Genomic DNA, 15,962 nt, shown 5'->3' with positions numbered 1-15,962 from the left:
AGAGTTAACAATTCAGATTCTGACTGTATTTTTCTTCTTACTTTATGTCTCTGTATCTATCTTGCTGTGTGTTGAAAGACATGAATGACTAATTTTAGGGGCTTTGTGAATTCCATGAGAGAGCCCCAAGGATGGGGCAGACTTGACTGTGGTCGCTGAAATAGTTTTGTTTTGATCATGCTATACAGTTTGCCTTACCCTTTGGGATACCATTCTTGCTAAAAGATATGTGCATTTATTATAGACTCACCTAAAATCTATTGTGTGACCTCACAGGAGCTGACTGGATGAGGCTATTGTTGGAGTCTCTTTATATATATTTTGTTATATAGAGTTACAAAAGTGAATCTTGCTAATATTTTATCTGCATTCTTCTTTGAGAACAAGTATTCTGAGAAGAAACCATCCATGGTTAGAGTGGGAATATATATTTCTTAAGATGCTTTTCATTCAAAGTAATTGTTTAATATTCACTATGACTTTGAATGAACTTACTACATAGCTTCTTCCTGTGAATTCAGCTCCTGCTTAGTTTGAACTTTCTGCGTCATTTCAGAAAAAATCCTCTGGAATCAAATGAATTGTAGCTAAAATAACATGATTTTCTCATGCCAATAGCAATCAGCTTAAACTGAGTTTGGCAGGTATTAGTTTAATCATAAGTTACAGCAAACTGACACTTCTTTAGTGAGGAAGAGGCTCAAACCTTTATAGACTAGGAGGAAGAGCAAATTGTACTGAACACCGCCAGGCATAGCCCTATGGTTGCAAGCTGGTTTTCCCCTACATTCTTTGGCTATAATTCTTCTACCAGTAGCAAAAATCCCGAAATCAAAAAATTTCTTATCACTCAGTCAGCACTGACTCTCTGGTCACTTGGAAAATGTATCTGTGTAGTTTCAAGAACAGTATTGTTAAAAATCAAAATAAGATAGAATCCTTTTTAGAGCTATTTAGAACTTTTTATAACTATTTGCTTTGGAAGTGTGAACTGTGAAACTCAGTTGTTTAATGTTGGTTCCCAGCCTCCATGATACTTCCTGGTCCACAGAGCTTCACGGTCCCTTTTTTTGAACTCTCCAGGTATCATTTGACTTCTCTACACTGAGGAGTTCTGTATTCCTGTCTTGTCTTTCCCTCGCTGTCTCTCTTACTCTTTCTCACTCTCTTTGGAGGTTTTGCTTGGGTAGCAGCTTTAGGGACTCAGAGAAAAACATGAATTTGACCTTTAAATTTCCAGGATTATCCCATTCCGTCACAATGCTGCAACGTTAGTAGGTGTGCGGGTAACCAGGGGTTATATCTTAAAGGGTGTTGTATGATGTTGAGAAGCTTAAACTTGTTTTTTTTTTAAATGGCAGTAGGGAACCATTGAATGCCTTTAGTGAAATCAATCAAGTTACTTTTGTACCTCTACTATTCTTTACTATGGATTTAATTTGTTAATCTCACAAACAATGAATATTCTCTGGCAATATTTATTTATTTACAAATAATGAATACATAACCAACTGTTTTCAAAAGTAAGTGTCATCGTGAAACTACATTTGAATTATACTTTAAAAAATAGAGCAATGCCCTCAGATATTCAGGAATGCTTTCACTGATTTCTAGTTATGGTGGCAAAAAACGGAATAGTTTTTTTCCATCTTGGTTAAAAATTTTAGTTGCTCATCCTGTGAGCCTAAATGCACAAGGGTGCTTGCTGGCTACCTATTGGGAACATGTCTAGGATTGATTAATATTTTTCAAAGCTTTTTTTTTTTTTTTTTTTTTTTTTGAGGCAGGATCCTGCTCTGTTATCAAGGCTGAAGTCCAGTGGTGGGATCATAGCTCACTGTAGCCTCCAACCCCTGGGCTCAGGTGATCCTACTGCCTCTGCTTCCTAAGACACTGGGACTACAGGTGCATGCCACCACACCAGGCTAAGCTCTCTTCATTTTTATTTTTATTTTTTGTAGAGATGAGGTCTTGCTATGTTGACCCGGTGGGTCTTGAACTCCTGGCCTCAAGTAATCCTCCTGCCTTGGCTTCCCAAAGTGCTGGGATTACAGGCGTGAGCCACCACACCTGGCTGGTTGTTGTTTTTTATTAAATAAGTAACCAAGTATAGTTAGAATCATTGTTTTATTATTTGTAATATATCCTTGGTCAGATAACATTTTAGAAAACTCTTTTCATAATGATAAATAATCTCATGGTTGTTTCAAGCTGTCTAGCTAATTTGGTTTAAAACACTGTCAGCCAGTTATCATTACTTTGAGATATTTACTTTTTCTTAATGAAACAATGACAAGGTCATTGATATCTTTTTTGATTTTTGTAACCTTGTGTGGTTTTTAATTCATATTGGCATTCTATTAAGGCATATTGTGTCTGTGTGCTACTGCAAGAATTCTGTGAGGCATTTTATTTTGTTGTTGCTTTTGAAAAATATTTTTCATTGACAAAAATGGTATATATCTGTGTTATACAACATGTATTTTGAAATATGTATACAATGTGGAGTAGCTAAATCAAGGTAATTGACATGTGCATTATCTCACATTTTTATTTGTGCTGAGAACACTTAAAATCTACATTTTAAAGCAATTTTAAGTATATAATATATTGCTTACTGTATTCACCATGTTGTACAGTAGACCTCTTGAACTTATTTCTCCTAACAGAAAGTTTGTGTCCTTTGACCAGTATCTCCCCAATGCTTCATCCTACTGGCAGCCCATTCTACACTCTGCTTCTATAATTCCGGCTGTTTTAGAATTCACATGTAAATGTGATCATGTGGTCTTTGTCTTTCTGTTCCTGGCTTATTTCACATAATATAATCTCCTCCAGGTTCATCTGTGTTATTGCAAATGACAGGATTTCCTCCTTTTCTTAAGGCTGCAGTATTCTGTTGTGTATATATACCATTCGTCCATTTATCCATTCATCCTTTGACAGACAGTTAGATTGATTCCATATCTTGGTGATTGGGAATGATGCTGCAATGGGCATGGGAGTGCAGATAGCTCTTTAAGATACTGATTTCATTTCCTTTGGATATATACCCAGTAGTGGGATTGCTGAATCATATGATAGTTCTCTTGTTACTTTTTTGAGGAACCTCCCTGGTGTTTATTATAATGGCTGTATTAATTTACATTCTCTGTGGGGTATATTGAATGTTTTATAGTAGACTTCATAGATACTAGAAGCAGGACCTATCTGGAGAAGGGATATGCTTAATCTGAGATGTTTCCTGTTTGCTTTGAGTCAAGGTTGGACATTCTTGGAAAAGCAGGCCTCACAGTGGTTCCTGCCCTCCCTGCTAGAGAGAAAGAAAGGCTTTTGTGAAGCCACTGAATCCAGATGACAGCAAGGAGGAGAGAGGCAAGTTATGTCTACAGGTCTGAAGAAGAGCACTGAGTTTGCCATAGTCGCCCAAACTCCATGGTCCCGGGGCACCCATTCTGACCACATGAGACAATCTGATGTGATTCTGCCCAAGGAGCACCACTCAAGGGGCCTTCACAGGGCAAACCTGGGTGATTCTCCCTTGGGAGACCTCAGTGTCCCATTTGGAAGCTGGGGCCAGTCAGTCCTACCATGTCACATTCCTGGCTGCTTCCCAAGGCCCTCGGTCTCCCTTCTGAGCTGTTCCCTTCTGTCTCCTCTACACACAGCTCCATGTTCCTTTTCCTCTGGCCAAACCTCTCTCTTTTTCTCTCTTTCAGACCTTTTCTTGGTTCCCTCTGAAACCTTCATGTAAATAATAGTAACAGTAGTGTATAACATTTAAACAGCACATACTATTCACAAGAAGCAGTTCTAAGCACTGTACATATATTACTGTATTGACTAATTTAGCCCTCACGATGCCTCTTGCACATAGACTTTGTTATTACATTCACATTATAGATGATGACACTAAAGCACAGAGAAGTTAATTTACCCATAATCACATAGCTAGTAAGTGATAGAGCTTGGTACTGAGTCTGGGAGTTGGGTTTCAGGATCTGTGTCCTTAGTTATTAAAATATCCTGCATCTCCCTAGGATAAAAATTTCGCTACAAACTTAACCTTTCTCAGAATGATCTGTCAACCATCTTGTCTTTTATTTGCTCACAAAAGTGCAACAAAGTACTAATGTATGCTTGGCCAGCCACTTAGAATACTTCTATAGCCAGGTAGTATAACCTCCCACAGAAAAACAACCCCCACAAACTATGAGCTCATAATTGATTGTTAGGAACCATCTGAGAAAAACCAGAAAGAACAGCAAGCCAACCCAACAGATGGCAAAATTAATCCTTCTAGAACTAGATACAACAGAATAATCTGAAAGAAAACATAAGCATTTAAAAATGATTACAGATTAACGAAGGAATGGAAGCCATAGTAAATTGAGTACTAGGAATAAAGAATAGGCCAATTGAAGTAGATGCAAACACAAATTTTAAATAAAAGAGGGGATGATATGATTACTTCCAGATGAATTGAGAATGGATTAAAAATGGAAGGTAAACTTGAGAAGTATCACCCAGTTTTCAGAAGAGGATGAATTGGTGGAAAATAAGAATGAGTGGTTAAGATATAATCAATAGAATGAGGTCTAACGTAAGTCTAATAAGAAATCCAGAAAAAGAGAATAAAGAGAAAGAAGTAGGATAAAATTCAAAGAGGCAATGGATGAAAATTTTCTAGAACTAGAAAGACATAAATCCTAGGATAGAGGAAGCATGCACAGTTGCAAACATTTTAGTGAGGCTGCAGAACTTTTAGTGAGCGTTCGGGGAAACCAACTTTCTCACATGCCATTTGTGGAGAGTCCTTTGGTAATATATATTAGCAATGTGCAAGCTGTTTAACCCAGAAATTCTGCTTCTAGGAATTTATCCCTAGTAAGTATTCAGTTCAATTCCCAAAGATTATACATATAAGGATGTTGATCTCAGCGTTGTATAATAATGAAATATTGGAAACAGTTTAAAAAAACCATCAATATACAATAGATAACATGAATTAGGGCATGACCATGAAAGCACTGTTGCCTTTATGTAGCTGTTAAAATGATGATAAAAGACATCAAACCATAATCCTAACCAACGTGTACGTGCACGCATACACACACACCCCTAGACACATCATATTTAACTACCTAGACATATGATATTTAAACTGCTGTAAACCAAAGAGAAAATCTTGAAGGAAGGTAGAGAGAAAAAAAAAGACACATTATACACAGAGAAGCAAAGGTAAGAGTCAGGAAACTTATTATCAGGAACTGCAATCCAGAAGACAATGGAGTGACTTCTTTCAACTGCTGGAGGAAGAAACCCTCTCAACTCAGAATATTATCCTCAGCAAAAATACTCTTTCAAAAATGAAGAAAAAAGAAAGACATTTTTCAGACAACCAAAAAGAGAGGAAATTCATTACTAGCAGACCTGTACTACAAGAAATGCTCAGGGACATTCCTTAGGTGGAAGGAATATGAAACCAGACAGAAATTTCTATCTACACAAAGAAATCAAGATCTCTAGAAATGATTGAAATGGAAGTAACTATAAAAGACTTTTTCTTATTTTTAATTGCTCTAAACGTTAAATGACTGCTGACAGAAGAAATTGTAGCAATGTATACTGAATTACAGTTTATATAAAAATAAAATGTACAACAATAAAAATGTAAGTATTCTAAATATACCAATTAAAAGACAGAGATTGTCAGATCAGTTCAAGAAGCTGAGAAGAGGCCCAGGCACGGTGGCTCATGCCTGTAATTCCAGCATTTTGGGAGGCGGAGGCAGGCTGATCACTTAAGACCAGGAGTTCAAGACAAGCCTGGGCAACATAGTAAGACCCTGTCTCTACAAAAATTAGCCAGGCATGGTGGTATGCACCTGTAGTCGCAGCCTTGGGAGGCTGAGGCAGGAGGATCACTTGAGCCTGTGGGTAGCGGAGGTTGCAGTCAGCTGGGATCATGCCACTGCATTCCAGACTGGGCAACAGAGCAAGACCCCATCTCAAAAAAAAAAAATAAAGCTTAGAAGAGAGGAATTAGGAATATACTTGTATTAGTCAGGGTTCTCTAGTGGGACAGAACTAATAGGATAGATATATATATGAAGGTGAGTTTATTAGAAGAATTGACTCACACAATCACAGAGTGAAGTCCCACAATAGGCTGTCTGTTAAGCTGAGGAGCCAGGAAGCCAGTTCAAGTCCCAAAACTTCAAAAGTAGGGAAGCCAGTAGTGCAACCTTCAGTCTGTAGCCAAAGGTCCAAGAGCCCCTGGCAAATCACTGGTGTAAGTCCAAGAGTCCAAAAGCTGAAGAACGTGGATTCTGATATTTGAGGGCAGGAAGCATCCAGCGCAGGAGAAAGATGGAGGCCAGAAGACTTAGTCAGTCTAGTCGTTCCACGTTTTTCTGCTTGCTTTTATTCTTGCCATTCTGTCAGCTGATTAGATTGCGCCCACCCTGATTGAGGGTGGGTCTGCCTTTTCCAGTCCACTGACTCAAATGTGAATCTCTGTTGGCAGCACCCTCACAGACACACCCAAAACCAGCACTTTGCATCCTTCAATCCAGTCAAGTTCACATTCAGTATTAACCATTACAATATTGTTATAAGATTCTTATATTACATGTAAAGCAGTATAACAGTATTTGAATGTAGACGATAATTCATGATGTATGTTGTAAATATAGGGCAACCACTAAAACAATTTAAAAGAAGTATAAATAATAAGCCAACAGTGGAGATAAAATGGAATCATAAAAAATATTCAGTCACACTATGAGCATCCTAAATCTGAAATACAAAACTGAAATGCTCCAAAATCTGAATTTTTTTTTTTTTTTTGTGAAATGGAGTCTCACTCTGTCACCAGGCTGGAGTGCAGTGGTGCAATCTTGGCTCACTGCAACCTCTGCCTCCTGGGTTCAAGTGATTCTCCTGCCTCAGCCTCCTGAGTAGCTGGGACTACAGGCACACGCCACCACGTCCGGCTAATTTTTATATTTTTAGTAGAGATGGGGTTTCACCATGTTGGACAGGATGGTCTCAATCTCTTGACTTCGTGATCTGCCTACCTTGGCCTCCCAAACTGCTGGGATTACAGGCGTGAGCCACTGCGCCCAGCCCAAAATCTGAAACTTTTTGAGCACCAACATGATGCTCAAATGAAATGCTCATTAAAGCATTTTGGATTTTGGATTTTGGATTTTTGGATTTGAGATACTCAACTGGAAAATATAATGCAAATATTCCAAAATCTGAAAAAGTTTGAAATTTGAAACGCTTCTGATTCCGTGCATTTTGGATAAGGGATACTCAACCTGTAATCCTAAATCAGAAAGATAAAAAGGAAAAAAAGAACAGATGTGATACAAAAAGCTTATCCACTATGATCAAGTGGGCTTCATCCCTGGGATGCAAAGCTGGTTCAACATATACAAATCAATAAATGTAACCCAGCATATAAACAGAACTGAAGACAAAAACCACATGATTATCTCAATAGATGCAGGAAAGGCCTTCGACAAAATTCAACAGCCCTTCATGCTAAAAGCTCTCAATAAATTACATATTGATGGGACATACCTCAAAATAATAAGAGCTATTTATGACAAACCCACAGCCAATATCATACTGAATGGGCAAAAAACTGGAAGCATTCCCTTTGAAATCTGGCACAAGACAGGGTTGCCCTCTCTCACCACTCCTATGCAACATAGTGTTGGAAGTTCTGGCCAGGGCAATCAAGCAGGAGAAATAAATAAAGGTATTCAGTTAGGAAAAGAGTAAGTCAAGTTGTCCCTGTTTGCAGATGACATGGTTGTGTATTTAGAAAACCCCATCATCTCAGCCCAAAATCTCCTTAAGCTGATAAGCAACTTCAGCAAAGTCTCAGGATACAAAATCAATGTGCAAAACCACAAGCATTCCTATACACCAAGAACAGACAAACAGAGAGCCAAATCATGAGTGAACTCCCATTCACAATTGCTTCAAAGAGAATAAAATACCTAGGATTCCAACTTACAAGGGATGTGAAGGACCTCTTCAAGGAGAACTACAAACCACTGCTCAACGAAATAAAAGATGACACAAACAAATGGAAGAACATTCCATGCTCATGGATAGGAAGAATCAATATTGTGAAAATGGCCATACTGGCCAAGGTAATTTATAGATTCAATGCCATCCCCATCAAGCTACCAATGACTTTCTTCACAGAATTGGAAAAAACTACTTTAAAGTCATATGGAATCATAAAAGAGCCCGCATTGCCAAGACAATCCTCAGCCAAAAGAACAAAGCTGGAGGCATCATGCTACCTGACTTGAAACTATACTACAAGGCTACAGTAACCAAAACAGCATGGTGCTGGTACCAAAACAGAGATATAGACCAATGGAACAGAACAGAGCCCTCAGAAATAACATCACACATCTACAACCATCTGATCTTTGACAAACCTGACAAAAACAAGAAATGGGGAAAAGATTCCCTATTTAATAAATAGTGCTGGGAAAACTGGCTAGCCATATATAGAAAGCTGAAACTAGATCCCTTCCTTACACCTTATACAAAAATTAATTCAAGATGGATTAAAGACTTAAATGTTAGACCTAAAACCATAAAAACCCTAGAAGAAATCGTAGGCAATACCATTCAGGACATAGGCATGGGCAAGGACTTCGTGACTAAAACACCAAAAGCAATGGCAACAAAAGCCAAAATTGACAAATGGGATCTAATTAAACTAAAGAGCTTCTGCACAGCAAAAGAAACTACCATCAGCGTGAGCAGGCAACCTACAGAATGGGAGAAAATTTTTGCAATCTACTCATCTGACAAAGGGCTAATATCCAGGATCTATAAAGAACTCAAATAAATTTACAAGATAAAAACAACCCCATCAAAAAGTGGGCAAAGGATATGAACAGACACTTTTCAAAAGAAGACATTTATGCAGCCAACAGACACATGAAAAAATGCTCATCATCACTCACCATCAGAGAAATGCAAATCAAAACCACAATGAGATATCATCTCACACCAGTTAGAATGGCAATCATTAAAAAGTCAGGAAACAACAGGTGCTGGAGAGGATGTGGAGAAATAGGAACAATTTTACACTGTTGGTGGGACTGTAAACTAGTTCAACCATTGTGGAGGACAGTGTGGCGATTCCTCAAGGATCTAGAACTAGAAATACCATTTGACCCAGCTATCTCATTACTGGGTATATACCCAAAGGATTATAAATCATGCTGCTATAAAGACACATGCACATGTATGTTTATTGCAGCCCCATTCACAATAGCAAAGACCTGGAACCAACCCAAATGTCCATCAATGATAGACTGGAATAAGAAAATGTGGCACATATACACCATGGAATACTATGCAGCCATAAAAAAGGATGAGTTCATGTCCTTTGTAGGGACATGGATGAAGCTGGAAACTATCATTCTGAGCAAACTATCGCAAGGACAGAAAACCAAACACCACATGTCCTCATGGGTGGGAACTGAACAACAAGATCACTTGGACACAGGGTGGGGAGCATCACACACCAGGGCCTGTTGTGGGATGGGGAAAGCAGGGAGGGATAGCATTAGGAGATATACCTGATGTAAATGACGAGTTAATGAGTGCAGCACACCAACATGGCACATGTATACATATGTAACAAACCTGTAGGTTGTGCACATGTACCCTAGAACTTAAAGTATAATAAAAAAAAATAGTAAAAAGCAAGAGCCAACTGTATGTTCTATATAAGAAAGCTACTTTATATATAAATGCATAGTTAGGTTAAAAGTCATTCCTGTTGTTACCTGGCATATTAATTAAAAGCCTTTCCTAATATGCCCTTCACACAGTTCTTTTAACCCAAGAGACTCTTCTTGGTTTCATTTTGGACTGCAAACTGAAGCAAAGAAGGCATTAAAAAATCCAGTAACACAAAGTAGTTGTTGGCTGGTTGTTTCTTCTATTATGGGGTTACTGTTACTTGTTTAAACTTCCCTCTTGCATCACAAGGTGTATTCTGAGTGTAAAAGTTCCTTTGTAGGCTTTCTGAGCCTTGTGGATCCACTTCGGCCTCCCTCTTGGCACAGTCTATCATAGGCTTTTCCTTGTAATTTAATATCACCTCCAGTTTGCATTAGCTTTTTTCAAGTTCTAGTTTTTAGAATATTCTGGGTGGTGTGTTATCTTTCTGTAAAAGCATGACTATGGATCTTTTACTGCTTTAAGTCTGGGGAAGCTGGTAGTTTTCAAAGGGGTAATATGTCTTTTTTCTCAGGAGGATTCTCAGATGCACACGATTTCCCAATGCTCTTTTGGAGTATCTTTTTCGTTTTAGTTGCTAGTCTCTTTAACAGGCCAGAATTGTTGCTCTCAAAGATGCAAAGCCAATAAACCAGTTAAAAAGGACAACCAGAGCTAAAATTTTACAGAGGCAAAATTTAGTTGGAAAAAGGTTCTTCATTATCAATCAAGCACGGTTTGTCAGAGTTGTGGTTAATTCACATGTTTTGGCTTCCAAATCCACTCTCTTTGACTATTATGTATATTACAGAAAGAGAAATCTTAATTTGCATTTTTTAACTTTTATTTTAAGTTCAGGGCTACATGTGCAGGATGTGCAGGTCTGTTACATAGGTACACATGTGTCATGGGGGTTTGTTGTACAATTTATTTCATCACTCAAGTCTTAAGCCTAGTATCCATTAGTTATTTTTCTTGAGGAATGACAGAGTTACAGCAGTCCCAGGGAGGGCAGACCTGTACCAATGTCACCACTTTCTACCTCTTATTTCCTTTTTGGTTGTATGGGCTGTGAGTATATCCTAATTGTGTTGCTGTGTCCATAGCTACGGCATTGGGTATTGTCATGGAATTCAACATTAGAAAGTATAATGGGAATATATAGGGAATTGGAATGGTTCCAGAACTTAGATCATTTCTAGGGGAGATTAGGTGACTTACAATGTGACCTCTAAAATAAAAAGTATATGGAGGTTGAAATTTTTGTTACTTAAATATATACTGAATTATCCTTACTTGGTATGCCTTGTAAAACGAAGGAGAATCTGAAGTGCTAATGAGGTTAAATAATCATATAGTTATCTTGCTGTGTTGCTGTGTGGGCATGCATGTGCACACACAAGCACACACACATACACATTTATTTTTAAATGCGTAGCCAATTGGGTATTGGGTATGGGTGCATCTCTCCTGACATATCGGTCCAATTCAGGTTCTTAGAACCAAATGAGTCAGTTTTAAATGAGGAGAGAGAATGAGAGGAGAGGTTTAGAGAATGGAAAGAACACAGGATTCTTTAGCCTCAGGTTCTTAATAGCAGAAGAGATTAGGCTCTGGATGCTGCCTAGAGGCATATAAATAGATGGAAATAAAATGTGATTATAGCAGTCTCGGTTTTAAAGAAATAACAGCATGAAAACAACTTTCCTCATTCATGAGTATGTAAATGCTAATATAACCCCTCAGCAGGCAGGCCTGCACACCTGAGGACTGGTTCCCTGTGAGAGTCTGGGCATGGGGCTGTGGACTCTGTCTAAAAGCGGTTTAAAAGCAACTGTAGTTTGGGGGCCAACTGGACCAACGTGCTTGTTACAGTTGCAGGTTCCCAGTGCCATACTTATGCACTGTAATTTAGTATATCTGGTACAGTCATTCCGATGTATGGTGAGATTTGGGAACTGCTTGCTGACTTAGAATATCTTTACATGACAGACATACTACAGAAGAGGTTCTCTTACCACAGGGACTTTTGATTACTGTGTCTGCTTATTTTACAAATTCATTTCTTCAGCAAATATTTATCGAATGCCTACTCTGTGGAGATACTGAGCTAGGCATGGAGTTATAACAGTGAACAAGATTGATACAGTTTTTCTTCATGAAATGGAGAGATAACAAGCCAACAAATGAATAATTGTGATGAGAACTATGAAAGATGCAATGGGATATGATAATGGAGCATAATGGAGGCAGGAGCAGTTAGTGTTTAAAATAAAATGATCGTTAGAGAAGGTTTTTCTGACAAGGCAGCATTTAAACTAAGACTGGGATTTAAAGTAATCAGCCATATGAACAACATCCCAAGCAGTATAAAAAAACATGTACAAAGGCACTGAGGCAGGATTAGCCCTGATGTGTTTCAGGAACGGATCAAAGGCTGGAGTGGCTGGAGCTCAGCAAGCCAGGGGAAGGAAGGTATGAGATTAGGCAGTAGGCATCAGAGTAGGTAAACCCTTGAGGAACATGGTGGGGATTGAGAGGGGTATCAGAAGCTTATCTGGGAAAAGGAGTCTGCAGCTGAGAGGAAACGCCTACTTTAGGACATGAATTTGGGAGTCATTAGCATTTTGATGGAAAATTACCAGAATGGGTAGTCTAACGTAGGGAGAGGCTACTGAGAGAGGATAGAGGGGGCGGAGCTGTACCATGCTCTTCTGCAAAACCTGGTAAGAGTAGACTTGCAGCAGCCAATGATAGGCGGAAGTGGGAGGGTGGAAGGAAAGCCAGGAGGTTGTAGGCCTGTGGAAGCCACAGAGGACAATGCTCAAAGAGAGATGGTTGGTTGCATCACCGCTGCTGAGGTCTAGAATGGTGCTGTCCAGTATGGTGGTCACGAGCTGCCTGTGGCTATTGAAAGGTGACTAGTGCAAACTGAGATGTGCTGTCAGTGTAAAATAAAAGGCACACTGGATTTTGAAGACTTAGTACAAAAACAAGAATGCAAAATATTAATAATTTTAAAGTAATCATTACATGTTGAAATATTTGGGATCTGTTGGGTTAATAAAAAATATTAAAATTTCACCTGCTTCTTTTTACTATTTTAAAACGTGGCTACCAGAAATTTAAGATGACATGTGTGGCTTGCACTGTATTTCTGTTGCTGAGTTTGGCAACGTGGAGGTCATTGGAAAACTTGATAAGAGCAGACTGCCTGGGATTAAGTAATAACTGGCAAATTGTTTATATGCTGATGAGACTAAGCTATTGTTATAATACTATTTTGCCCAAAATTAAATAGAGAAACTCACCACTAAAATTTTTTCTACACTTATTAATATGTAAGTGATTTAATAATGTCACCTAATTGACATAATATATCATATAATATGTTAAATTTTAATTGTAATAGGATTTAAATTAAATCTTTTGAAATCAACTCTCAAATGTGTGGGGTTTTTTTACATTTTTTAACCTGTATTTTTTTCCTTTTTATGGTTTTTAAATTTTTATTTAAATTATTTTATTTTCTTTCATATCTGGCCAGGAAACTTCATGGTGTTATGGTCAACTTGCCGCACAACCGTGTTCAAATCTGTCACCAACAGGTTCATTAAAAACCTGGCCTGCTCGGGGATTTGTGCCAGCCTGGTCTGTGTGCCCTTCGACATCGTCCTCAGCACCAGCCCTCACTGTTGCTGGTGGATCTACACCATGCTCTTCTGCAAGGTCGTCAAATTTTTGCACAAAGTCTTCTGTTCTGTGACCATCCTCAGCTTCCCTGCTATTGCTTTGGACAGGTAAGATCAGGTAGCCAGGAGCTAACTTGCTTTTGAGTTGTATTAAAAAATTAGCATCATGAAGTGAATGAGTAGTCAGTGTTCCGTGTACTGCTTTTTAGTCTGCTTGTGATGAACAGAAAGAGAATAAATGTCCAAAACAGATGCCTCACAAAGGACAGGTTGATTTAGCAACAGCCAGGGAAAACAGAACCATTGAGAGAAGACCTGGGGGGTGGGAGTTCCATGGTGAGGATGCTGGGGCAGAGCTGCTAGATCATGGTCACTTCAGCGTGGTTGCAGTTGGTGGTATTTGTGTTGTAATTTGCAGTAGATTTTTCATCTGGTTGGTAACTCTGCAATGAGGGCTTTTTGATGCAGTATGGAACAGCTCTGAAAGAACAAGGGAATGATTCAGTGGTTATTTAACAAATGATTAGATGGTCCAGTTGGATCTGGCCAGGTAACACCAGAATTCCTCTGGAGGATTGATTTCCAAGGCTTCATATTGCAGTGGTGATTGCTTTCTCTTCCCATCCTCTTTAAAAGGATGTTCATTTGGAAGTGAACCTTACCTCTCAGTTACTGCAATTCGACATAATTTGATCAATTTTATCAAAATTGTGTAAAGATCTCATAATCAGCAAATTCCTGCCTTTTTCTTTTCTAGCTAGTGCTTCATGAATACAGTTTAGATAATATATTCTAGAGAATTGAATTAAGTAAGCAAGCAAGAATTGAAAAGTATTTTATATCCATGAGTACTTTTGATTTCAAGATTAACAGAGAGGAAACATTGCTGAAGGGAAAGTTCTGGCTATTCTGATTTTATGCCCTATGTTAAAATTTAACTACATTCTAGATTAATGTGAAAATTTAGAACTCTTTGTCCGTTCAAAACATAATACCATAATGACCTGTGATAGTATTGATTGTATAACTCACCTATAGAGTCATTCCAGCCTCTCAGGCCAGGGACCCTGATTTCTTCAGCTGTCTGATGCTGTCTGCATGGAGGGACACAGAGTTACATGAAGCCCCCAGCATACTGGGAGAAGTCATTGCCGTTGTGGTTAAGAGAATGGATGTTGGAATAGAAGCCTAACTTTGAGTCCTGCCTACATAGGTTTCTAGCTGAGTGGCTTTGGATAAAGTTGCTTAAACTTTCTAAGCCTCAGATTCCAGAGCAGTAGAAAGAATTAAGCAAATTATTTATGGCCTGTGTTAGGATGGGCTGCACCAATATTTGCCTCTCTTTCTCAGGCTTCCCTTCTGATGGCACATTCTGCCTTAGATATTTTTCTGCAATCATGTTACCATCAAATCTTGCCAGGAGCAGCTGCAGCTCTTTAGAAGGGACTGGAATCTCACCATCCATGGAGCCAAACAAGGCAGGTGACAAGTCAAGCGACAACAGGCCAGGTTGCAGTTGTGGCCTGTGAAGAGTGTGTCCACATTTCCATTCATGGGGATCAGCCGCTCAGCAGTTGCAGCTAATAATTGCTTTGTAGGAATCTAGATTCAGTGGGCAGGACTTTTCTATTCTTTCAGAAGAGGAATAAAAAAATCTAGAATTCCATAATTTAAAAATGTTGGCAATTAATTTTTTTTAAAAAAGTATTATGTGGGTCATCCGAATCCCTTTAGCAAGGTGAACGTATGCTCTGAGATGTCAATTTGCCACACCTGCTTTATGGTGACGTTGCATGTCTCTTCCATTGCTTTTTGAATATCTGGAAAGTGCCATTGCATAGGACTATAAGAGTGAAGTCAGAGTCCTTTCTCACCAGTGCTTCTGGTGGGTACGCTAATGCCTTTTATGTCGAACCATTTTGTGTTCAGTGTCCTGCTGAATTCCCCCGGTAGTACCTGTTCTGGTAAAGTCTTAAGTCTTCAGTTTGATATTCTGGACTGAGATATAATTTACATATGATAAAATTCACCTATTTAAAGTATACAAGTCAATGAATTTTAATATATTTATAGAGTTGTACAGCCTTCGTCACCATATAATTTTAACATATTTCCATTAACTCACGAAGAAACTTGTGCCCATTTACTTATAGTCACTCCTTGTGCCCAGACCATAGCAGCCATGAGTCTACTTTCTTTTTCTGTATGTTTACTTTATTGGACATTACATGTAAGTGGAATCGTACAATGTGTGTTCTTTTGTGTCTGGCTTCTTTCACTCAGCATGTTTTCAAAGTTCGTGTTATAGAATGTATCAGTACTTCATTCATTTTCATGGCCAAATAATATATTCATTCGATTTTAGGAGTATACCAAATTTGTTTCTCCATTTACTAGTTGGTGGATATTTAGGTTGTTTCTACTTTTTGGATATTGTGAGTAATATTGCTGTGAATCCCGAAAGTTTTTTTTTTTTTTTTTTTTAAATAAGACTCA

At 38.4% G+C, this 15,962-nt stretch overlaps 1 protein-coding gene across 2 annotated transcripts in view; it reads left to right on the top strand.

Moving 5' to 3' along the window:
• GPR176 (G protein-coupled receptor 176) overlaps nt 1-15,962 on the top strand; it is a 120,779-nt gene that overhangs the window by 99,220 nt on the left and 5,597 nt on the right. For both annotated transcript variants that reach the window (XM_008017079.3, XM_073012046.1), the window contains one exon: nt 13,322-13,574. In XM_008017079.3, coding sequence (XP_008015270.2) covers nt 13,322-13,574 — 253 coding nt within the window. The remainder of the gene's footprint in view (nt 1-13,321; nt 13,575-15,962) is intronic.

The sequence above is a fragment of the Chlorocebus sabaeus genome, chromosome 26 (assembly GCF_047675955.1).
Source record: "Chlorocebus sabaeus isolate Y175 chromosome 26, mChlSab1.0.hap1, whole genome shotgun sequence".
NCBI classification, from domain to species: Eukaryota; Metazoa; Chordata; class Mammalia; order Primates; family Cercopithecidae; genus Chlorocebus; species Chlorocebus sabaeus.
Note: the sequence above shows the minus strand (reverse complement) of the source record. Positions and strands in the feature narration are given on the sequence as shown.